Source organism: Silene latifolia, chromosome 8 (assembly GCF_048544455.1).
Source record: "Silene latifolia isolate original U9 population chromosome 8, ASM4854445v1, whole genome shotgun sequence".
Lineage (NCBI taxonomy): Eukaryota > Viridiplantae > Streptophyta > Magnoliopsida > Caryophyllales > Caryophyllaceae > Silene > Silene latifolia.
In genome coordinates this window covers 43,448,897-43,472,980 of record NC_133533.1, presented here as the reverse complement: position 1 = coordinate 43,472,980, position 24,084 = coordinate 43,448,897, and the positions used below count along the sequence as shown (strand labels likewise).

General features: G+C 35.2%; 3 protein-coding genes across 3 annotated transcripts; 2 read left to right on the top strand and 1 right to left on the bottom strand.

The window, feature by feature from the left end:
- Positions 1–3,292: 3,292 nt before the first annotated feature.
- LOC141594309 (E3 ubiquitin-protein ligase AIRP2-like) lies at positions 3,293–4,800 on the top strand. The gene is made up of 4 exons (XM_074414414.1): positions 3,293–3,865; positions 3,970–4,036; positions 4,107–4,341; positions 4,686–4,800. The coding sequence occupies exons 1-4, from the start codon at positions 3,758–3,760 to the stop codon at positions 4,798–4,800; spliced, it is 525 nt and encodes a 174-aa protein (XP_074270515.1). The 5' UTR covers positions 3,293–3,757.
- Positions 4,801–5,220: 420 nt separating this feature from the next.
- LOC141595101 (replication protein A 70 kDa DNA-binding subunit B-like) lies at positions 5,221–8,352 on the top strand. The gene is made up of 10 exons (XM_074415073.1): positions 5,221–5,286; positions 5,547–5,702; positions 6,376–6,643; positions 6,793–6,892; positions 6,990–7,117; positions 7,206–7,284; positions 7,357–7,468; positions 7,677–7,825; positions 7,940–8,060; positions 8,218–8,352. The coding sequence occupies exons 1-10, from the start codon at positions 5,221–5,223 to the stop codon at positions 8,350–8,352; spliced, it is 1,314 nt and encodes a 437-aa protein (XP_074271174.1).
- A 2,103-nt stretch (positions 8,353–10,455) lies between these two features.
- Positions 10,456–13,500, bottom strand: LOC141596778 (phosphatidylinositol 4-kinase gamma 4-like). Its single transcript, XM_074417028.1, has 2 exons — positions 11,602–13,500; positions 10,456–11,115 (listed from the first exon to the last, which is right to left on the bottom strand). Exons 1-2 carry the CDS (start codon positions 12,922–12,924, stop codon positions 10,738–10,740), a joined length of 1,701 nt encoding a protein of 566 aa, XP_074273129.1. The 5' UTR covers positions 12,925–13,500; the 3' UTR covers positions 10,456–10,737.
- Between the last annotated feature and the right edge of the window lie 10,584 nt (positions 13,501–24,084).

Sequence of the window (24,084 nt, the reverse complement as noted above, 5' to 3'; positions counted from 1 at the left end):
TTTGATTCTAAATTTACTAAAAAGTTATTTTGATACAAATTCTAAAATGTAAGTAATTACTTTTATTGTGAAAAATGCTTTCAATTGAGTATAATTTTCATTATGTTTATTGAAATATTTATTTTGATATGTAGAGATGATAAAAGTGGGTGTCTCACAATGTTTTACATTTACGTAAAAAAACATTTTGAGAAAGTTATAAAACTTAGACTATTAAATCCATTAAGAAAAATATATTTGGAAGAATCATTGTATATATTAAAAACACAACTTTAAAAAAACTACTAACAGATAAGTTTTTATAGTCTGGGAATGAAAAAAATTATATTGGACAAATTGAATACCTATGAAATTTTGATAGGTTTCAATAGTGTGATAACGAGTATGTGTACGAGTGTACGTATATGTACATAATGATCGCGAGTGCATTTGAATAATCAAAACAAAAGTAATGATTATTAAGTAATATAGTATTATAAACGTAACGACATGAAAAAGTAGAAAACACGTTACATTTTTATTTAATATCTTTAATTAAATATGTATAAGCCAAATATAAAATATTCATTATGACTATCCAAATACTCTGTATTACTTTTAGTTAAATATTTTATATGTTATCTTTTAAATATTTTGAAGTTAAACATCAAAAAATAATATTTGAGAAAGTTCAACCTATTATATTTACATTTAGAGGTAAACTCTTAAACATCATTATATATAGTTGTTTAAAAAAAATAAAAGGTGCAAATTTCTCATAGATATGTTGACTCATATCGCATGCAAGACACAATAAAAAATTTTGAATAAGTTGAGTTTAAACTCTATATGTTTGATAGATAAATGTCACATGTATTACATAAAAAATTAAAAATTACATAAAATTATGTTCACAACATTTTGAATAAATATTAATTGATTTGAGACATAAAGTATCATGAAAATGATATAATTTGAGAACTTATTGTTAATTTTTGTATTATTCGAATACCTTTTATTTTGATTAATATGATATTTCACCAGTCACAAATTTATTTATAAAACGTTGATCATGCATAATTAATTATCACTTATTAGTTTTAATTAAATCTGTTATGTATTTTATTTTAAAACATTGAAGTTAAACCTAAAAAAAATTGAGAAAAAAATATTTATAAGAGAAAATATTGATGGTCATATATGAATTATTTAATTTTTCTTCTATAAACATAAAATTTTAAAACAGGCCGCGCGAAGCGCAGGATACTACCTAGTATTAACGTCAGAAATGTTGTTGTTGTTGATGTTGATGTTATTGTTGTTGTTATTTCTGACGTTAATATTAGAACTGATTTTTACCTTTTTTCCGTATAGGCTTTAGGAGCTCGAAACAGCCTTGTCTTCAAAAGGTATGGCTTCTAATTGGAAATGGATCCTCTCCATTTCCTTTCTCTCCATTTCCTCTCACAATCTATTTAAATAATAATTACTCCTTCATTCTTATTTCTCCTTTATTTTTATGCGTAAATTTATAACCGTTAGATGTTACTAAAATACGATCCGGACCCTTCATAGGAACTTGTCTCTCCATTTCTTTTTAGGAAATGGAGAGAAATTGGGCTCCTTCTAATTATCTTTTCACCTGAGCCAATTTTTTTACCTCTTTGTTTGGGCATTTGTAGTGTTATTATTATTGCTATATTACTACTTTGGGTGTTATCCTTTCTATTACTATATTTTTCTTATTACTATTAGATATGTTATATGGGTGCTAATTACTGTTGTTATTGTGATGCCATCGGACTTCTTGCCCTTCCTTTATTGAGTGGTTTGTCTTTGTTGTATCTGCAGTTTTGTGGGCTGTAGAGGTTAGAAGTACAGAGTTATGACGGCCCCTGATTTGTTAGTGTTGCGTTCTTTGTTAACGAGGAGCGGTAAAGAGAAGTCTAGATGTAACTATAAGGTGAGGGCTCAAACATTATAATTCCTGCATTGTGTACTTTCCACCGCCAGAGGTTTGCTGTTGGTAACGTTGGTAATTGGGTGACCGTCTAACGCTTGTCTGTTTCCTTCAACTCTCCTGTCTATTTTTTTTGCCTTTTTGAGAGTTTTTTGCGCTTTGTTCCTTTGGGTTTCATGGATTTCCAGACAGTTACCCTTTCCAGATACCGGTTTGTGTTGTGGGCACCTAGCGGCGTTGCCGGCTTTCAATACGGCTGCCACTTTTATTGTGAAAATGAGTCTGGGATAGCTTTATTGATATGAGGAGTTAATGCTTGTGTTATTGTATGGCATATCATATTTATAAATTGTGCGAAAGCTGTGCGCAAAATAAGAGGAATGTTTTTGGTGCATTTGGAAGTATTATTGTGTGAATAAAGTTATTGGGTTTGTAGTAGGAAATAGAAGTGCTAGATTTCGATAATTTTTTAGTGGATATTAGGGTTTCTTGGCTTTACATTTTTTTATTTTTTTTATTTTCTAGAAGTCAGTTCTCTTCAGCTCTAGCGGAACTCGTATTCTATTTGACTAATTCCGATTCTATCTTTGTTGGGAATTTTATGGGTATTTGGTTTGTACGAAAATTGTTGAGGCGGTGTGGTGTTGGAATTTCTGATTAGGGTCTCCTGAACAGGGGGATTCACCATTCGCAGTTATACATTTTCGAATAACCTCTCTAATTAATCGTTATGGGTTTACTTAAGATTCCAATAGTGCCTTGACGTAATGCACCTTATTGACCATGTGATTTTTTCCTGTGAGTTTAACCTACACCGCCTTTTACTTTGACGCTTTATTCTTTCTTTTTGGGGGAAGTTTACCGGTGTGTTTTGGAACGCGCAGGGAGGTCGACCCTTAACGTCCGGATCAATGGCGGATGCCAGGCTTGCACTGAACGACTCGCTAACCAAAAGGTTCTTACCTTGTAATAATAGCAACCCAGCGAGTATCCTGGGAACTTTACTGAGGTTTATGTAAGTCAACAAACAACATTCTTCTCCTTTCTATCTCCCATCCCGTCCCCCCCCCCCACGCGCCACCGCCACCGTCCATCTCCATCGCGCGCCTCCACGACATTCAAAAGAGATAAGGATAGTATTGGGTGAAGTATTAATTGTGGCAGAAACTGGTACTTTGTGACTACCTTGCTTGGTAATTGGGCGTGATTCGGAATATCTGTGTTTATTGATGATGTTTAGATGATTATATACATAGTAATTGTAGAAATTTTGATGTTTATTCGTTCTGAGATTGCGCTGTTTAGCTGTTAATTTGTTCTGAAGTTTTAGTTAAGTACCAATTATGGCCGAAACTGTTAATTTGTGAAGCTGTAAATAGGCGATGACTAAAAGAGAAGAAAATTTCAACAAGCAGCATTCATTCAGTTTGCTGCTTGTTGGGTTTCTCGGAATTAGTCGGGTTTGATAACTTGTTTGTTACTGGCTTTGCATGATAATTGGCTCTGATTCAGATTATGAGCTGAAACAATTTATTTCCTCTTGCATTGTTTTCGAAGAGTATTGATTCATTTAGTTTTGTGAGCTGAAACAATCTGTATTTTCTGAAGCTGAATTCCCGTCTTGGATTTCTTTTCAATTTTGTAATTTGACCTTGAATTTTATGCTGTCTGGTTTCATATGTATCACTGAATTGGTGCGTGCAGCGAGTGTAAGATGCCTTATACGATGCATATATCACACTACTAATCTGTAGCGCCCTGTTATTATGTTGCAGTGCATCAGGTTATAAAAGGCATCCTGACAAAGCTTGCTTTCAAATGAGACTATCTTTCAGTCCAGTCGCTCACTTCTGTCTTTTTCTTGTTCAGTGGGCTGATTGTAACCTTGCTGGTGCTCTTGGATTACTCAGAATTCTTATTTACATGGTATTCATCTCTTGCCGGGTTCTGTCTCTTTGATTCTTTTCCTCTACGTCAGTAGCATCCTTTCCATATGCTTACTGTATCGATTATCGTTTTGGTGGGTGCAGACTTATTCAGATGGGAAAACCACAATGTTTGTCCATGAAAAGCAAGCAAGCATTAAAGAATTTTACGGTGAGTTTTGATTTAAGATGTTTACCGTTACCCACCGATAATTTTACTGATGCCTCGTCCTTTTTACTAGGTGTGATTTTCCCTTCACTGCTGCAACTACAAACAGGAATAACAGAATTTGAAGCAAGGAAACAAAAGGAATTATGCTCTTCAAAGTATAGAAGATATGGTCTTCATGAAAGGCGTGAATTCACGAAACTGGAGAAAGAGCTAGAAGAGGAGTGTGGTATATGCATGGAGATGAACGCAAAGGTTGTACTATCAAATTGCTGCCACTCGCTGTGTTTCAAGTGTTACCAAGACTGGCGAGCCCTCTGTTTGTTTTTATACGAAAAGCTGCAATTTTCACAAATTTTCTGCATAGACTGTCAATCAGTTATATAGGGTTAGAAGGTTCGTCTGTCAGACCGTTGACACCGCTTCAGAAGTTTTTGTGAGTCTCATGACAGATCTGTTGCCTGCATTTATATCCTTTTGAAGTCAGAAATTAGCGCAAATGACTGAATGAGACTACGACATGCCTGCAGAATTCAGACCGATAGAATGTTTTCTTTCCTGCAATTAATTGCAGGCTTGCAGCAGTACTATTGCATTATTAAGGTTTTTGACTTATAACACTGAGAGCTGAACTCTTGTACTTTTATTTCAGGTATGCTCGGTCCCAATCATGTCCCTTCTGTCGAGATGCTCTCAAACACGTAAAATCAGATGATCTTTGGATTTACATCGATGACAAGGACATTGTTGAACAACAGTTTTCATGAAGGAGAACATGAACCGCCTATTCACTTACTTCGACAAACTACCACTCACAAATTCCCATCCTTCCTCCATCCATCACGCTGAACAACCATGCTTGGTACATAACTCTATAAATATTTATTAGAGTACCGCTCATTAGTTTCTCACATATTCTTTTACTAGGTCTTTCACAAAGGATTCAGCCGAGCTTTTGTTTGGTTAATCATTTTATTTATAAAAAACGGGAGTAATGGTGCACATTGCAGGTGTTATGCTTTACGACAGATGTTGGACGCAGCACGAATTTCCGCACACCTGCATAGTCTATAAGACTATTGGGCGCGGGGCCCTGCGCCACCCGGGGCTTAAAGTACAGCATAACCCATGCAATGTTTTTGTGTTTTGTTTGGTGTTATATGTGATTTAAAGTTGTGCGAATCGAAATGTCGGAGGATAATGTCGTCTTATGTGTATTATTAGCTGAAGAATTTTTGTTGTTTGATGTGAAGGTTGTGGTTTAACGTTTTGTGTCTGAGATTCAATATTCTGACTGACTTGTCCTCATTCTCCCCAATCTCAGCCAAAATTGACTAAAAAATGTTGATTATAATTATTCTCAGTTCATTGATCTATGAGAGTGACATTAAATAGTTTAGATATATCATATATGGACAGTTTCGAGATATACTTTGTTGTGACTATGTTTGTGATGGTGTTTTGTAAATTGGTTTATTGACTTCTTATTACTTACGTTGGTGTTCTGCTGCAGCTCGTTATGAGACCTTTAAGGAAGTACATTAGAGAATTCTCAGGCTCAACTGGTCCCTACACTATTAAAGCGAGAGTCATCGAAATAACAAATGTGCATTCGGCATCAATTGGGCAACCTTTAGAGCTTCAGGAAATAACATTCGAAGATGAAGAGGTACCTTTTTGAAAATTCAGTTATGCTTAATGGTTATCGATTTTCTTTACTTCCTGACCTATCACAACATAATGCATAGACTGCCTGCTTACTTTAGGCATGCACACAAATGTTGTTGTTTGCAAGAAAGCACAAAATAAATGTAATATATTGCTTTGTTAATCTTTTGTTGAATGCATACGATATTTAGAAGCCTAAACATTTGCGACTTAGTATATAAGTGTTGGACCATTAAATCTGGTGTATACCACCAAATGTTTCTGGGTTTAACTACCCACAAAAAAATATCTAACCAGAATCTGGCCCGATTGCAAGTCCAAATTATCGAGTCAAATATAATCAGATGTTCTTTAACTTGTCCCGAGACATATAGACGCTTCTATCATTGCACGTGTACACTATACTACGTCTATCATCATTTAGAGTTGTTAATAAAAGAACGACTTGCCCTAATACGGACAACTGTACGATAGGTACCTTTTCCGTGGTCTCAAGTGTACATCCTGGCGTCTTTTTAAAAAGGGCCTTATAACTAATCCTGACAAGTTTGAGAACACACTTCCCGTTACTCAAAAACGCTATAATGATACAAATTAATAGTCCTTGCACCATTACGAAAACTGAAATCCGGATTAGTGTACCACAGTACCTAAGCATTAGTCTCCTACTGCAGGGTACTAAAATGAAGACCTACCTCTTCAATGAATCCCTAGAAATATTTGAGGATGTTATCCAGGAAAACATGGAATATGATATTTATAATGCTAGCCTCAAACCAGTCTATGATGATCCCTCAGGGCGTTCAGATCATCCAGTTTACGAATTGTTTTTCAATATCAATACCATCATCCAACCTGTTTCTGATATGGAAGCTCCTGAAATGCCTAATTACATCTTAATTGGATCTATCCCTAGAAAAATATCACTCGATGATCGTTATGGTAAGCTCCAGTTCAATCAGTTGTGTGCTTCAGTTACAAATGTTCTAACACAAAAACACCACCACCAACACACAAAATAAAAATTACAAAATCAAAATAAAATAATCAAAGGAAAACTGTCTGCCGTCTAACTTTGTTTATATTTTCAGATGTCTTAGGAGTGGTCATATATGTGGACCGATGCTGCCAGGTTACTAGCTACAACGGCCTAACCTCAGATGTTTGTGAGGTGGTAATTGTTGATCACAGGTAACCTATATCTAAAACTGCCTGCTTAACCTGTCAAATTTGTAGTAGAGCATCCATACCAAAACCTGACTTTACACTTTGCTCTTTCCGAGAATAGTCATCATCAGGTGATGGTGATAACAGCCTGGTCAGACCTGGCGATTAAAGAATGTGCAGCATTGCACTCCATTGCAACAAGCTTTCCAGTGGTTGGCTTTACAGCTCTTATGCCATCTTACCAAAAAGGTTTATCCCTTATTGTGGGCAACAAATTATAGATCAGCGAAAAACAAATAAATTTGCTGTCATCAAAACGTACTCTTTAAACATGTAGGTTTCTCGCTTACAACAACGCATGCATCATTCGTAATCCTAAATCCGCAAGGCGAACAGGCCGACAAACTAAAGGCTTGGTAAGCGCTCATATACATTACTAAGTGCTAACTTTGCTAATTTAACACAACATGCTATTTAAATTAATACAGGGCCAGGGAAAACAAGGACATGCTTGCTGAAAAAAATCATAAGGTTTTCGAATTGCGTCTGCCAGTCCCCACACGCAGAATAACCACTATCGAAAGCCTCCTCGAAAAGAACGTAAGTTCCCTGTTCAGGCAACCTGCTTATCACATAGACCAATTTATAAAAGCCTATCCATAGTCATTCTGGTTTATGAACCTAACACCAAAAAATCACATGCACGATGAATATCACTAGCACTGCAAAAGGCTGCATTTTTTAATTAGTTTACTCTATCAGCAACGGGCATTACAAAGTCTCGTTTAATGCTTGCTTCAAATGACAGACTACCAACACTTTACAAGGGGAGAGCCACTGGCTACATGTGAAGCTGAATGACTTAAGCAGATATGATGTGCACTTGTACCTTGGCTGTAGCCTATGCGGCGCTAGCAGCGTTCAAGAAGAAGGGGTTGCATATATTTGCATATATTTGTACCACATGTTTAACAGAAAACGTAAAATCCACTCCAAGGTAATAACCTAACAATACAAATCCCAAGCACCCGAAACTTAGATCCTTACCTGGAGAATGGTTTGTGTATACAGAATGACAATAACATTTGAAGCGGTAGATGCGTCGGGAGAGTACACTCTCACAGCATGCACTCACAATGCAGAGAGACTCCTGGAAGTGGAAGCGACCGTCTTGTACGCGATGCCTGCGCAGGTAATCACGGTGGACATTTTATACAATAAATATAACACTTGTAGACCTGGGACACCTATGGAAGGTATAGTGTGCTGTGTATGCACTATGCAAAATGTAGATATGCTGCACAAACTAAATTCAACAATGTACAATATATCTACATGTTGTCCTGCAGGAAAGAGAAAGCTACCTCAAAGATAATGAGACCAAATTACAGAACGCAAGGTTGTATGTACAGGTAGTGTCTAGCACAGCTCTTTCCAGGGCACAACAGCTGGAGTGGGTGCTCAAGCAGATCTCTCTAAACTAAACACCAAGATTCTATTAAGCTACCTTAGCAAGTTTTGAACCGGTTTTGAAGGCGCTGAATACCTACCAGTGTAAGGACGCATAATCTAATGTTAGGTTGGCTTTTTAAAAAACCGCAAAGGAATATGAACAATTGGCTCCTGGCAGTAGCGGTTAATAAGTAACCAACGACTATTAGATGCACCCTAGATATTGTGTATAAGTAACTATCTTTTCTGCAAGACTATGTTGTTCTCTTTATATATATATCTTCCACTTTGGCACATCGTAATCTTGTATAATATGCTAGACTAACGAGTTACTGGGGTCCTTCTTTGGATGATGTGCACCCACAAGAAGGCCTGTCGGCGGAAAAGTAAATTAAGCATAGCCACAACACATACACGAAACTCCTCTCGGGTGTCCGAAAACAGAAGAACAAATTGGGGCTCCGCACCCGGGAGGGCGCGGCGCAACAACTAGTTATATTAAAATGGTAGATCAATTGCGTAAGTGTTTTCAATTGAGGTATTTTGCAATAACCTAAGTGGTTCAGATTAGATTCATTTTTTAGGGAAATTTTTCCTCCCATGATTTATGAGTCATTTTTATAAGAAAGGTATAAAATGTCTAGATATTTGAGAAAATAGAAGCAAAAAACTCGAGCTTCTTAATTCTCATTTCAATCCGCCTTTACTACTAAGAGAATAAAAAGGCATCTAGCTAAATAAGGTAACAAGTAAAAAAAAATCATTACATTATTATCTTTTCAATTAATATATTCTTATAATTAAACTCATCTTTCAATTAAAATTTATATTTATGATTTTTTTCATTAAAATCCATAATTTATTATTTCAATCATTTCCATTTTCATAGATATTATTCTTCATCAGTAACACTCTAAAATTACGCAAATCTGCTTCTTATGCAGTCTTTAACATAATTATTGTCATCACTTACACCCTAAAATTACGTAAATCTGTTTCTTATATTATCAATCATCAGTTACACTCTAAATATGGTATATATTTTAAAGAACGTAACAATTTTTTTGTATTTTTTTTAATTAAAAAAAATATTAGTCTAATTATTCGTAAATCGTCTTTTTAAGTGCGTGGTATACTGTTTTTACCTGTTTTTGTTATAAGTTTTATACGCGTTTTAATTAGATTATACATTTTTACATCACTTAATTGTAATTTAATGTCGTAAATTAGTTTCATGCAATGATATAGCATTAGAGTTAATTTTTATAGTAAGGTAAAAATAGTTTAAGACAAAAATAACTTAACTTAAAGTGTTTTTTTTTATAGTAATAAACCTTCATTTTCTACCTCTTACTAAGATTATATTAGTACATTATAATATTAAAGTTACAGTTAATTTAAACAATTAATTTAATGAGAATGACTCTTTATAAAACAAAACTAAAAAATATCGTGCTGTAGCACAGGGATCTACACTAGTTGTAAAATAAGTGGTTAAGACCGAGTTATTGTGGATAATAGGTTTCAGGTTTGAATCCCCTCCTTCCTTCTATTGTAACGCTATTAAGTGCGCGTTTTGTTAGACCGAAAAAAAAAATATGTACTACTTGCCAAATAAGGTTGGAACAATAGGTAGATATATCGTTTGACTCATTTCAAAATTTTATTAAAGAAAACTATTTAAAAAATTTAAAAACACTTCGGTGAATTTTCACGGGTATTCAATGGGACAAAATAGTATATTTCACGTTAGTTTTAATACACCGTGTGGAGACTACATGTCTACAGGTTATTATTGAAGACGACGATAAAATAGATTGAATAAGCTTGACTCGCAACTCTAATCCTGCCATCCCCTGGGGTCAGTTATCCTTCCAAGTTTTTAGGCCGGTCAGCCTTAGCTTGGTTTAGCTCTGGTTTGAATCCAATATGTACGACACAAATCCTTACTCTCCATCCTTGGTCTATATACCGCAGTGTCGAAGATTCCACCAACATGCTTCAGGTTTATTGGCTAAGCGTCACCTGCAGAAGCAAGAATTGATGCTGGTGATAACCAGGCAAAAGGAAAGGTAAAATTTCTTGGGTGGAGTGGCGGACTGGCGGTGTACTGGTGTTGACAGCATTCAGTCGATAAGTCAAAAAACAACCTTAGCCATTCCATAACTGACTATGCTTCCAAATACATTAAAATTGGTACAATACTGAGAAAACACATACATAGGATAGAGATTACCCTAGGATAGAAAACCCTACTCAACCAGCTGAGAGGCTCGCAAACTTACTGAAAGTGAAGACTGACTTAACGGGAAATAAAGAATGTACTTTGTTCTAAAGGTGTCATCCTATTATTAAACTTACATAATGTGCAAACATATGTACTGAATGTACCAACAGCAGAGTCTCCATCATTTCTGCTATTTAGAGATCTCATTGAGACGACGATCCATGATCTGAGACACGGTTTCCATGAATGTCACTTCAGATATGGCAGGGAGAACGGCCTCGAGCGCCTCTTGAACTATCTCCTCAATCACGGATTTCTTCCTCACTGTCTCACGGCACATGATGCTTCCAATTGCATATGGGGTCCAACCTCTCTCCACCCCTTTCTTAAGCAGCATGGTCGAGATGCGTAGAGTACGTGCACTGTCAACCGACATGTCCCACCCATAAAACTTCAGAAGAGCTATGTCTTCCTTGGCATCCAGCGATTTGATGTACTCAACAGCCTCTCGAGAGTATGGTTGCTTAGCTTGCGGCCAGTACAGCCAGTCAAATGTGCAATCTTCAAACTACATGGAGGACAGATAACTTGGCTTGATTAGTTGAATTATACAGTAGCAAATCATAAGCACCAAGTTAACTAAACAGGACAATATCAGTAGCAAGAGATGAAGCAGCTGGAAAACATTCACGACTTTCCAGACAAAAACAAAAATGCATGCTTCGTAACCGAGTAATAGAGCATCATTATTTATAAGACAGGCATCATTATTATAAGATGTAGTACGCCTTGTGTCAGTGTTGTAGGGCAGGCAATGCTCATGTCAAGGTGAACTATGTACCTACTATCCAAGCAAACACAAACAGACGAACACATTGATTTGCTCCTATTTAATATTCTCGGTGATAAACCGTCCCACTTATATTCCATTGTTCCCAGCAGAATCCATAACAGTCAGCACATAATCTCACAATGCATTACAGCATAACAAGTTAAAAGCACCGGGAAGGCGGGAAGAGGTGCAATACAAAAAGTAGAGAACAATGACACTTACACTCTCTGGCAAGCAATACCCATGATCAATAGGTATCAGGGTGGTTCGCCCGGTTTCACTATTCTTACTGAACAATATATTTCCAGAATGCCTATCTGCATTCGCCAACCTCATGTCCAGCACAGATATTTTGTGCACCTCTTCCACTGGGAAAGCCCCAGGACCAATATCCTCACAGCTACCATTGTTTTTCATGAACTTCTGCAGGGATCCATACTTCTCATTTATCCCATTGGGGTGGTTGAATCCCTCATGTAAACACTTGACCATGCCAGTGGGAGGAACCCCAGAAAAGCCGATTGCCTCTCCAGATTTCCCACGCCTACCGTTGATTGGATGGTCCAACAGGTACGCTGCAACTTCCCTAAATGCTCCTTCACCAACTCTTGTACCCCTCTTCAACCCTTCACCACCTGCGGTTAAGGGTAGCCCACGAGGGTTGTTCATTGCTTTAGGCTCCTCATCGATAGGCTTAAACACAGAAACATACTCTGATCCCGTCGAATCCAACATAAGGTACGCTCCACCTGACCCCTCAGTCGACATGATAGGGAAATGTCCATTAGCTAATCCATCTTTAGTCATCGCTATTACATCCAATATGGCTGTCGGCACATCACTCTTTGGGTTACCAAAAACTGGCACCAAAAAGTCTTTCGCTGGCACCAAATCACATCCATATTCATACTTCTTACTAACAACATCGGACGCATCAACTGACAACTCAAAGTCCTTCCCCACAGGCATAAACCTAACCTTGGCCGACTTCCTGATAATCAAAAGAATCACGCCATGGTCACCATGCTTAACGATATCATTAATTTTCTTCTGATCATCAAGCTGCTCCCCCTTATAAATAAGCTCATGACCGTCCTCACCATCCAACTCCTTCACCTCCTTCGCTATCTTTTTCTTCACAGACCCAACATCCTGAAACCGCCCCACGCAGAAACTCAGCTCCTTGCCACATACCGTCCTAACTTTAATCGCCTGTAAATCCGTCAGCTTAACCACAATGTGAAACACATCCCCATTCGAAACATCATAATCCCGAACAAGCGAATCACAACGAGACAATTCCCTCCCACCATACACTAATTTCTGATTCTTCACCACAAACCCAGTACTAATCTGAATCTTAAGCTTAACGGACTCAACCGACTCATACTTGAAAACCTGCAACGGAGCCCTGAACGTATTCCCCATTGCATTCACTTCTATATATATGGATTCATTCAAATCCAAATCAAGCGCACTACGGTAAAACCTCGGTGAACCTACGGATTCCTCCGTCCTAGTAACAACTAACGCAGCCGACGACATCTTTTCCTCTCAAAGTTTCGAACTTTAATCAATCTATTCCTTATTCACAACTACTTAACCTAATTAAAACTAAAAAAAACTACAAATAAATATTACAAATTCAACATGAACAGTTTCTCTATACTTTTATCTACAGTTACATAAACAGTGAGAAGAAAATCGTATCCCTGAAACCCCAAGAGGGTAAAAGGGTATGGAAACGTTTCTGAAATCAAAGTAATAGCATACCTCAAATCGAATTTAGACGACGAATTAGATCTTGGAAACCCTAAACTGAAGAAATCAGTTCAATTGATTTCCAGAAACTTTCCTCAAATGAGAGAAAAAGGGGTCAAAACCCCCAAATTAAAACCTTGATTTAAGAAATTAGTGGTGTAATTCGTACGATTTAAATGAAGGGGGAGAAAATGTAAGTTAAATTAGGGGGATTTTCGATTTTTTGTTTGATTTTTAGGGTTTGCAATAAAATAAAGGGGGAAGAAAAGAAGAAAGAGGATTAGAGGAAGATATGGTGATGGCAGAGGAGGAAGAGAGGGAGAAGGTGGGGGAAGATGCGACAATTTACGGTGACGAGGAAGTTTGATTTTATTATACGCGTTTATATTTATCGAAAGTGTGACACGTAAATGGAAGGATTTCATTGGTTCTATGATTTGGAGCTTCGAAAGTTTTTGTTTACTTTTTCTTACCCACAAATTCTCGCAAAAGATAGTACTATCTCTTTTAGCTTAAAATGAGTTTAGTATGATAAGGCTTGTTTATATTAAACAAATATATTTCTTTTTTCTATACATTTTTATATACAAAAGTGGTATATATTTAACTCATCTTAATTTTAAGACGGATAGTGCCGTCTTTAGGGAGATTTACGGTTACAATAAGTCTTATTTAAGATGTAATATTTGTCTCAAATCTTAAAACGGATTAAATACTATCACATGATGACAATAAAGACAAAACTTTTGGCATTTCCTAGAAAACTTATCATATGTTTGGTATACATTTAACGCGTATTAAATTTAGTACAGATAGTATCTATCTAAAATGATGAGAATGAACCATTTTAAGTTTAAGAGAGATATACTCATCTTAAATGAAAATTTGTGTTGGTTGAATAGTTTATTTAGATTTAGATACATGAATTTGAATGATATTGTCCTACCTCAAATCGTCTTGTTTGTGACGGATAGTGATCTTCTCATAATACGCAAGTGGGAGGGTAAGTGGGGCGCTCCATATTCGTCTCACTTGCCCTCTCACTTGCAATTGTGTGAGAGGGCAACTATCCGTCACAAGCTACAATATTCCCAACTAACAGGGCCAAGTGAAGCTAACCATTGTATACCAAGCACCATTTCACATCCTTCTAATGGCACTATCATCACATCTGCATTAAATTCAGCTTGTGACGGATAGTGTCCGTTATAAATGAAAAATTGCCATCCTAAAGATATCTGATGAAATCGGAAAAGGTACGTGGAAGATTAGCATGACTCACATGTGAAGGTATATGGATGATAAATAAAAATAGTTTATTGAAAATTTGATTAAAAATGTTATTTGATACATATGAAGATATTTTAATTATTTCTCTATTTATCTATATTATTATTAAATTAGATTTAATGCCCGTGCGATGCACGGACCTATTTTAATGCCCTGTCATGTACAATATAGTAACTTAAAAATATTTTTATGGTTGAACCTATATATTACTTTTGTTGCATGTTGTTCTATCTGTGTATGAGTTAGGCCTTGTTTTTTTGGACTTAAAGTCACTTAATTTAAGTTAAATTCAGATCCTATAAGTTCGATTCGATTCGATTCGAGATCCTATAAGTTTGATTCGAGATCATATAAGTTTGATTGATTCGAGATCCTATAATTTCGATTCGATTCGAATCCTATAAGTTGATTCGAGATCCTATAAGTTCGATTCGATTCGATTCGAGATCCTATAAGTTGATTCGGATCCTATACTCACTTAATTTAAGTTCGATTCGAGATCCTATAAGTGCGATTCGATTCGATTCGATTCGATTCGAGATCCTATAAGTTTAGTTCAGATCTTATACGTTCAGTTAAGTTCAGATCCTATAATTAAGTTCAGTTAAGTTCAGATCCTATAAGTTCAGTTCAGATCTTATAAGTTCGATTCGATTGATTCGAGATCTTATAAGTTGATTGATTCAGATCCTATAAATTTCAGTCCAAAAGAACAGGGCCTTAGTGTTCTTATCGACGAACGGAGGATACAAAACCAAAGCTTAACATCAATTAAATTTGCTAATAAATATTAATATTAAGAAAATATAAATTAAAAAAAAAATATACCCAACCCGTAACAGACCAAAGGTAACACTTATTATAAAGGGACGTATCACACCAAAGGTAACATTCCTTATTTGGCCCACAACATTACCAAGTTATCCTTATACTCATTTGATATTTACAGAAAATGTTATTACATACCCCACCTACCAACCCACAATTAAACTCACAATTACATGCCCCGCCTATTTTTTCCCTCTTTACCCTTACTTTTTCCACCTTTTCTTAAATACTCCATTTTTCCCTACGTTACCTTTGGTGTGGTACGGAGGGAGTATAAGACATGCACATGTAGGTGAGGTAATTACCACACCCCAATTCAATCGTTTATATACAATAAGCTTAGTTTACTTTGTGAGGAATCCTATTGTGCATATTAGAACTCTTTAATATTAAAATGTTTAATAACTTAATGGTGTACAAAGAGTATGAGTCCTTTAAACATTCACTCATAGTCTAACTCACTCTCTTAGATGGGTCGAATATGGAAAACGAAAAACACAATCTTGTAAACAGATTTGAAGCTAGATTATAGTTTTAGACCGTCGTGAATTGCAGCTTGGTAGGATTGAGACCAAAAGTATAACATTATTTGTTTCCAATTTTAACTTAATAACTTGAAATTTGCATTTTGAACTTTTTGGTCACACGTAAAATTTACTCATGGTTGCTCTTTGAATTTTGAGAGGCTATCCCCACAATAACTACCCCAATTCCGTAAAATTCTAAAATCAATGCATGGATAGTATTATACTATCATTGCATTAACAATAACAAATTCCTTGGTATATAGTGTATTTACCCCTTAGAGCTATGTCAATTCGTTTTATAATAAGACGATTCTTTTATATTAGAAATAATTAATTTATTACTATTAATATACTCGTATAAAGAAATCGTCTCACAGTGTAAGTCCATCTAATATTGTTTCGTTTGAAGCGTCGTACCCGTACATGTGTTCATACTTATATTCCGTACATAGCAGTATAGCACCAAAAAAAATCATAAACAAAAGTACTAACATTACATGTTTCGAGCAAGATAATAACGGACTAATTATGTAATAAAAACACTAAAAAAGAAAATTTAATTTTCAACTTTATTTTTTAATGTCTATGCTAACCCATTTGCCTCTATCTTGCCATGGCCCGACTGATATAGAGTGCTGACACAACAAACTAAGTTAATGGAAAATAAAAACACAACTCTAACGCATAGACATTTTTTTTTACAATTGGAATAAAATCTTACCTGTAAACATTAATGTTAGTTAATCGCCAAAAACCGATATGTTGAAAAATAATTACATGTATACGTCAAAATTTCAATAATAATGTCTATATTTTTCTTAGGCCCTGTTCTTTTGGACTTAAAGTCACTTAATTTCAGTTCACTTCAGATCCTATAAGTTCAGTTCAGTTTAGTTCAGATCCTATAAGTTCAGTTCAGTTCATATCCTATAACTTCAGTTCAGTTCGGATCCAATAAGTTCAGTTCAGATCCTATAAGTTCAGTTCAGTTCAAATCCTATAACTTGATTGAGAAAAATTCAGATCCTATAAATTTTGTTGGAAAAGCTATATCTGAGTATTATTTTAAAAAGACCGTTAAAAAACATTTGACATTAATCATTTGATACATACATTATTATTATTTTTTAAAAAAAATCACTCCTCTCATTAATAATTTCAGCGTCACAGTAGATTCGGGCATGTTTGATAAAAAGCGGAATAAGGCCATGTATAAGGTACGAAACATGTGAACCCCCGCGGTTATACAAAAGAATAAACATATAATTAATAGCGGAAAATACGTAAAATTTTAAAACTTCGAGGCATGGCCGCGGAGTTCACTGAAAACCTTTGAAAACTATTTAACCTAATTACTACTTTTACAAAATAAAAACATAATACGAATAGAAATATACAAGGGATCTCGGATCCCTCCAAATTTCAAAAAAATGCAATAACGAACGATAATTAAAAGGATGTATCGTTGCCTCAACAACGCTCGCTAGCCACTCATCTTGTAACCCCCAACATATAAAACCGCGTATAACACCGACCTGTCACCTGTCATTCATAAAAATGAATGTCACGGTCAGTGAAGAGTAACTCAGGTGTCTTACCAGCCCTATTACAATGTAATAACGTAAGTACAACACAAAATCTATCAGTTTATCAAACATAGAACATAGAAAAGATAAATAAATCATGTGATAACGGAACTTACACAACCAAAACGTGTCCCACTTTACTACGACCAAACACGACATCATAGTAAAGGAAGCACCGTCTGACCAAAGATGACATAGTGGACGGGTCCCAAAGTACTAATGCTAATCAATCATAAAGAATAACCAACGATCTCTCGGTAGAACGGCTAAATAGCATCACGCTCTCGGGATACAACACATACTCCGACAATCATCGAACTACAACACATAGCCGATATAAGCAGTCCTGGCTTAAGTACAGTATCGGCCTTTCGGTAACCCGACACTATACTCTCGGAATACAACACGTATCCGATTCAACGGCTACGGTAACTTCCCGTAACCCTGAGACTCGTAACCGGGCTACAACACATAACCACGGACGATTAACTTCAATCACGGTCGCCTAGTCCACGACACATGAGCTAGGATCCGAATTGAAACGATCGTAACAAATGACATTGATTAGCACTAGAACGATAAACACACACAGACCCAATGTACGCAGCGTACATATCTAGCATGGACTAACCAAACAATCCAATATGTGGTAACAACCATGCAATACGAGAATTGGAATAAACACACCTAAATATGAAAATACCACCATGTATTGGCCGACCAATCTATCTAGCATCTCGTACCTGTTCCAACATAATTAAAGTACATATACGGCCTATAATGCTTACCGTCTCACCTGCAACAAAGTACAAATATAGCAAGACAAGTCCACAAAATAATATACCATTTTCTTTTATCAAAACCGCATCCAAAACAATCCCTACCTGCCAGTATACGCCGTCTCAACTATAGTATCTGACAATCTCTACATGTAAATATAAACCGTCTCAACTATACAACGGACTAACTAGTATCCAAAAAAGATCCTTACACGCCAGTATACACCGTCTTAAATATACCACAACTAAACAGGATCCCAAATAGCATCCCAAAACAATCCCTACATGTCAGTATACACCATCTCAACTATAAAAGACACCAATTAGCACCCAAAGCAATCCATACATGTCAGCATACACCGTCTTAAATATACCACTTACTAGCTAGCATCCAAAATGATCCTTACAGGTCAGTATACACCGTCTCAATCATCTCCACATATCAGTATACACCGTCTCAACTATACAACTGACTAATTAACATCCATAATGATCCCTATATATAATTATACACCGTCTCAACTATAAAACAGACTAACTTGACTTTCAAAATACACATATTTAACAAGTAATATTGAGTAACTTGTCATCGTTACCTTTTTCCGATCGAACTAGTCCTTCATGACTAACAAATCTTATACAAGACCGTCTATCTCAGCATCTACAACCGTCTTATAATAAATAAAGCTGAAAGTATAAATTGGGTTTGTAAAAATACATGACGAAAATGAATTTCACTTACAACGGATTGACAGGAATGATGAGAGCAGCACTATGGAACGAAAATCATTGATAACGGATGACAAACGGAGTGGCAGAATCAATTTAAAATTTAAAATTTTTTAAACAGAACGAAAAAGAAGAAAAAGGAAGGGTGAAGAAGGTGATGCGTGAGAAAATGAGGGAGCAACTAGCTAGCTAGCTATTTATTATACGTACGTTTCTTCATCGTTAAGAAATTTCGCTAGTTTTTAAAACCATCTCGAGTTAAATAAAACCGATTTAAGTAAAAGTTTGAGAAATAAACGGAATCAATAATTAATATATTTACTGAGTGAAAATAAAAATAAACTCAGTTTGTTAACGGAAATAATACAAAATCGGATCGAATTGGAATTCTTAGTGATTTTTACTAAATTAGCGGAATTTAATGAAATTGGTTAATTTAGCGGAACAAACTCAAAATAGCTAACTAGACGATTCTTCTCAAGTCCGTAAAAGGAACATAATTTATTAATGATTATTAAAATTTAACATAACGAATTATAATGAAATTAATTAATTAGCTGAGAAAATAAATATATAAATCGTTAACCAACGTAATTAAATACAAAGTAGCAATTAAAATAATTTTATCCAACTTAATAAAATACGGCGTGTTACAAAACAACATAATCAAAAACATTTGGCGAGGCAATGGATCTGTTGTTGAGAGTGATAGTGATGATGAAAGTGATGAGGATTATGATAATATGCAAATAAATGGTTAGAAAAAAAGATATAATATGTGATTTATTTTTTATCGTAGTATAATGTATGAACAAACCAATGTATATAAAGCGGAAAAATGTTATTATTTTACCTTGTGTTTTAGACTATAATTTTTTTTTATCAATGTTCTCTCTTGGCAAGTAATAATAATAATAATAGTAATAGTAGTAGTAGTAGTAGTAGTAGTAGTAGTAGTAGTAGTAGTAGTAGTAGTTAAGTTAAATTAAATTAAATTAAATTAAATTAAATTAAATTAAGTTAAGTTAATTTATGTTCGGCTCCTATAAGTTCAGTTCAGAAAAGTTCAGATCCTATAAGTTCGGTTCAGATCTTATAAGTTCGATTCGATTCGAGATCCTATAAGTTCGATTCGATTCGAGATCCTATAAGTTGATTCGAGATCTTATAAGTTCAGATCAGTTCAGATTCTATAAGGGGTCGTTTGGTTCAACAAGTTGGAATGGAATGGAATGGAGTTTGATAGTATAGTAGTATGGGGTTCTAAATCCATACTCGCCTAATCTTGTTTGGTTCACCATAAATTATAGAAAGGAGGAATGGAGTTTGAATCCAAGGTAGGAGGGTGGGTATGGGATTCCAAGGGGTTGGGGTGGAGTTAGAATCCATTGGGTATCTAACTCCATTCCAAATCACCCCAACCAAACACTAGAATGGATTGAATTCATTCCAATCCATTCCAAAAGCTCCAACCAAACACCCCCTAAGTTCAACTCAGATCCTATAAGTTCAGTTCAGTTCAGTTCAGATCCTATAAGTTCAGTTCAGTTCAGATCAGATCCATTTCAGTCCAAAAGAACAGGGCCTTAATAGATGTCTCACTTAGTCACATTGCCTTGCAATTATCTTTGTTCCTTGATTTAGACTCGATTGAAAAACTCACGACATTTCTTACTTCTTAGATCCACCTTTTGTATCCTGTAAAAAAAAAAGATCCACCTTTTTTATTTACTCTAACTACCACGATAACAATATCTCAATAACTATATAGGAGTGCTTGATTAAGAGAGCACTAAAGATGCAATTCACTTGCCGATCCGATCAATACAAAATTATAAGGCATTAACCTCAAAGCCTCAACGGTGAAAATCAAAGGACTTACCAATGGGTTAGCGTAAAATTTTTCTCCCAAAATCGTGTATACATTAGTTCATTACATGCCATATCTGCCAAAAAAAAAAAACAAAGAAACAGACGGAAAATCAGTAAGTCAAGCGTGAAAGTAAAGACGTCGTATGCAGGGATGATTTATTGCATTCAGACACTATATACACATTAACTTGTTGGTGTTTCAGTTACACATGACATCTATTAAGTTTATGAGTTTAATGTATAGTAGGAGTTGGTCGTAGCAGGAAAGCACATATAATAATAATTTGCAAAATTTTATGATAAAGTTTACTTTAATTTGGTTTATTTGCTACGTGTATCAAACCGGAAATTTGATTCCTTCGCTACTTTCATTCGTAAAATTGTTCTTATGGTAGAAGTATTCTATACGGTAACTTATGATCATGATATGATAAAATTTGTTCTGCTTCCATATATAATATAATTAATTTACAACTTGATTACTATCTTTAAATGAAAATATTAGCTCTTAATAAAAAAATAGTTTAGGTAGTTTCGAAAACTTGGACTCTCTGTAATCGTTCGAAAAAAGCTTCCTTTAATAATATAGATAGATTATTAGTATTGATTGATTTTATTGTATTATACAATGATTTTTCCGAAATCAAATACAATTAGAGCATGAACAATAGAAAAGATGATAGTTTTAGGTTTGAAGGATCATTAGATTGCTCATGTCGAAGTTGTTCCATAATAGTTTCATGTTCCAAAATATATGTTGAAAGAATGGGTAATGTACAATTTTTTTTTTTTTAGTACAAATTTGTAGTGGTGCTATGGAGACTTCTTATTCGGAAAATTCACATAGTACGCCAGAAATTCGACATTTTGTACGAAATACTCAATTTTTTTATCTGAAAAACATTAAGAAGTCATAACTCGTGTTTACAAGTTCAGAAATTAACGATTTTTTTCAAATCGATCATCTTTCCGATGACTTCGATTTGAAAAAAATGTCGTATTTGAATCGCGTGACTATGAGTTTTTGTATGCAAAAGTTTTTTTGACCAAACAAATTTTAAGTGGTCATATTTTTTGGTAACGAGTTCCAAACTCGACAAATCCTCCCTCAAATCGTAGTATTAAAAAATGTCATCTTAATCTTAATTTTAATATATATATGCCGCCAATTTTTGTGGGGTAAAACTGGATTAAACGCAGATTACGTCACGCATGTCGTCGGTTGAAGCAGCCAAAACTACTACAAAGCCGGCAGTCAAAATCAACATAGGCCAACTTGGATTCAAGTTGGATGATTCGACAAAACAATACGACCAATAGTATACGGTACCAATGCCAAAATATATTCCACTTGACATAATAAATTGCATATTTATAATGCACAAAATTTCATTGAAGACGGACTATATCCGTCACAAACAATCTTATTAAAGACAGACGATATCCCTCACAAGTTTGTGACGGATACCGTTTTCTCTCACAAAATGCCCATTGAGAGGTGAGTGAGAAGCGCGTAGAGTGCCCCCACCTTGTTTCTTTCTCCTTTTTGTGAGAGTCCATGAGCTGTGTGGGATTAGCATCATCACAAGAAGTAATTGTTTGTAATATTGAATCAATAAATCTTGATTCAAACGGTCTTAAAAAAATGCACTAAATGTCACCGATTTTTTAATAGAAGGTAATTATTTAATGAAAAATATTATAATTAAAGTTGTTATTTTTTATCTTAAAATGATGGTAGCATTTTATTACTCCAATAGTAACATTTTATTGTAAAATGGCTATATTTAGCCCGTTTTATTTCAGACGAAAAATAATCCATCTAAAATAAGTATTTACGATATTAATACGGAGTATTAATGACCAAAAAAAGATCTTTGACTTGAATGAAAGATTTGCTAGCTTCTTATGTTTGAGGATGACTAGTTCCCGTTTTGTTTCAATTTTAAATGATAATGATCTCATTTATTATGTCTTAGTGACAAATTTGACTTGGTTGGGGAAGCCCCAGAGCATCATCACTGATATAGGTATTAGAGATGGATCATGGTGATCTAGCAAGCTAATTTCAAACTCGGAAATAGCAACATGATTATAATTCGGTGTTAATACCAAAAACGACTTTTGGCTGTGATATTTCTCGTATGTGGTTAAAGTCAATTACGATGGTGACCTAATTAACTAATCCCAATCCAAAAGTAAGAAATACTTCATCCCATGGTCATGGTACTAATTGAACTCAAATGAATCTATCTTACTTGCAATCCATCTTTGTCCAGCCAACCCATGATATATTTTTAGACCAATCTCAAAGCTTACACAACCGAATTGGTTGAAGAAAAGGAAAACCCATCGATCAAGCCCAATAAGCGGAAGCAGAACAACCACCAAGCTCGTCAGAAGAGAAGGCGGGCTTTCTGTAAGTTGACCATCCACTCATGAGGTTTGAGAATTATTGACTAAATGGGGGAGAATAGTCATTTCTAAGGTCCAATAATAAACTTGACTTTTAGTTACGATGATTTGTTCATATAATTATAGAGGCTTCATTCATTCATTAAGCTATATGATTGAACTAATTAACAAACTAATGCAAAAGTAGACTCATTGTTTCAACTTTCAGAATGTTCTATTCTGTTGTAGTATTGATGTAAAGTAGCAAAATGATAAAAAGGATGGCCCAGTTACAGATCATTTGAGCCAAGTGTTTGTCCGTTAGAGCAGCATTTGGACTTATTTAAGTGCTCACTAATTGCAAAAGTCATCCAACTTTTTTGAAATGATTTCTAGTGGTTTATTCATACAACGGAAATAATGCCTCCATAAACTCCCAATATGGGACGACATCATCGGAAGACATCATCACTCTTATTCGGACCCTTCCACTGATTTTGAAAATTCTTACATCGAGTTGGTTTTTCTGAGGACCCTTTTAATTTAAGATCTCACATAACCCCCAATTTTTATTTTAATCGGATGCGAGAATCGTTTTAAATAAAAAATGGTGCCCCTATATGGAATATATTGTTATGTATTTAACTGATAGCCTGATACTCTGATAGTCAAAATCACGAGATTTAACATATATATGTAGGTTTACGTTTCTTCACTGTTGCCAAAAAAAAAAAAAAAAAAGAATTGGGGATCCTTTGTTTTGTCGCAAGTCACTCATTTTGACAAGTACTCGATTCTCGTTTGTCAATAGGTCTTGGTATAGACGGATGGGGCGAACAGACGGGTAAAGACCTCTAATAAAATGGGTAGGAGGGACAAGGTGGGGCACCCTCCATGAACTTCCCACTTTATGGCAAATGGATATTTTGTGAGGAAAAA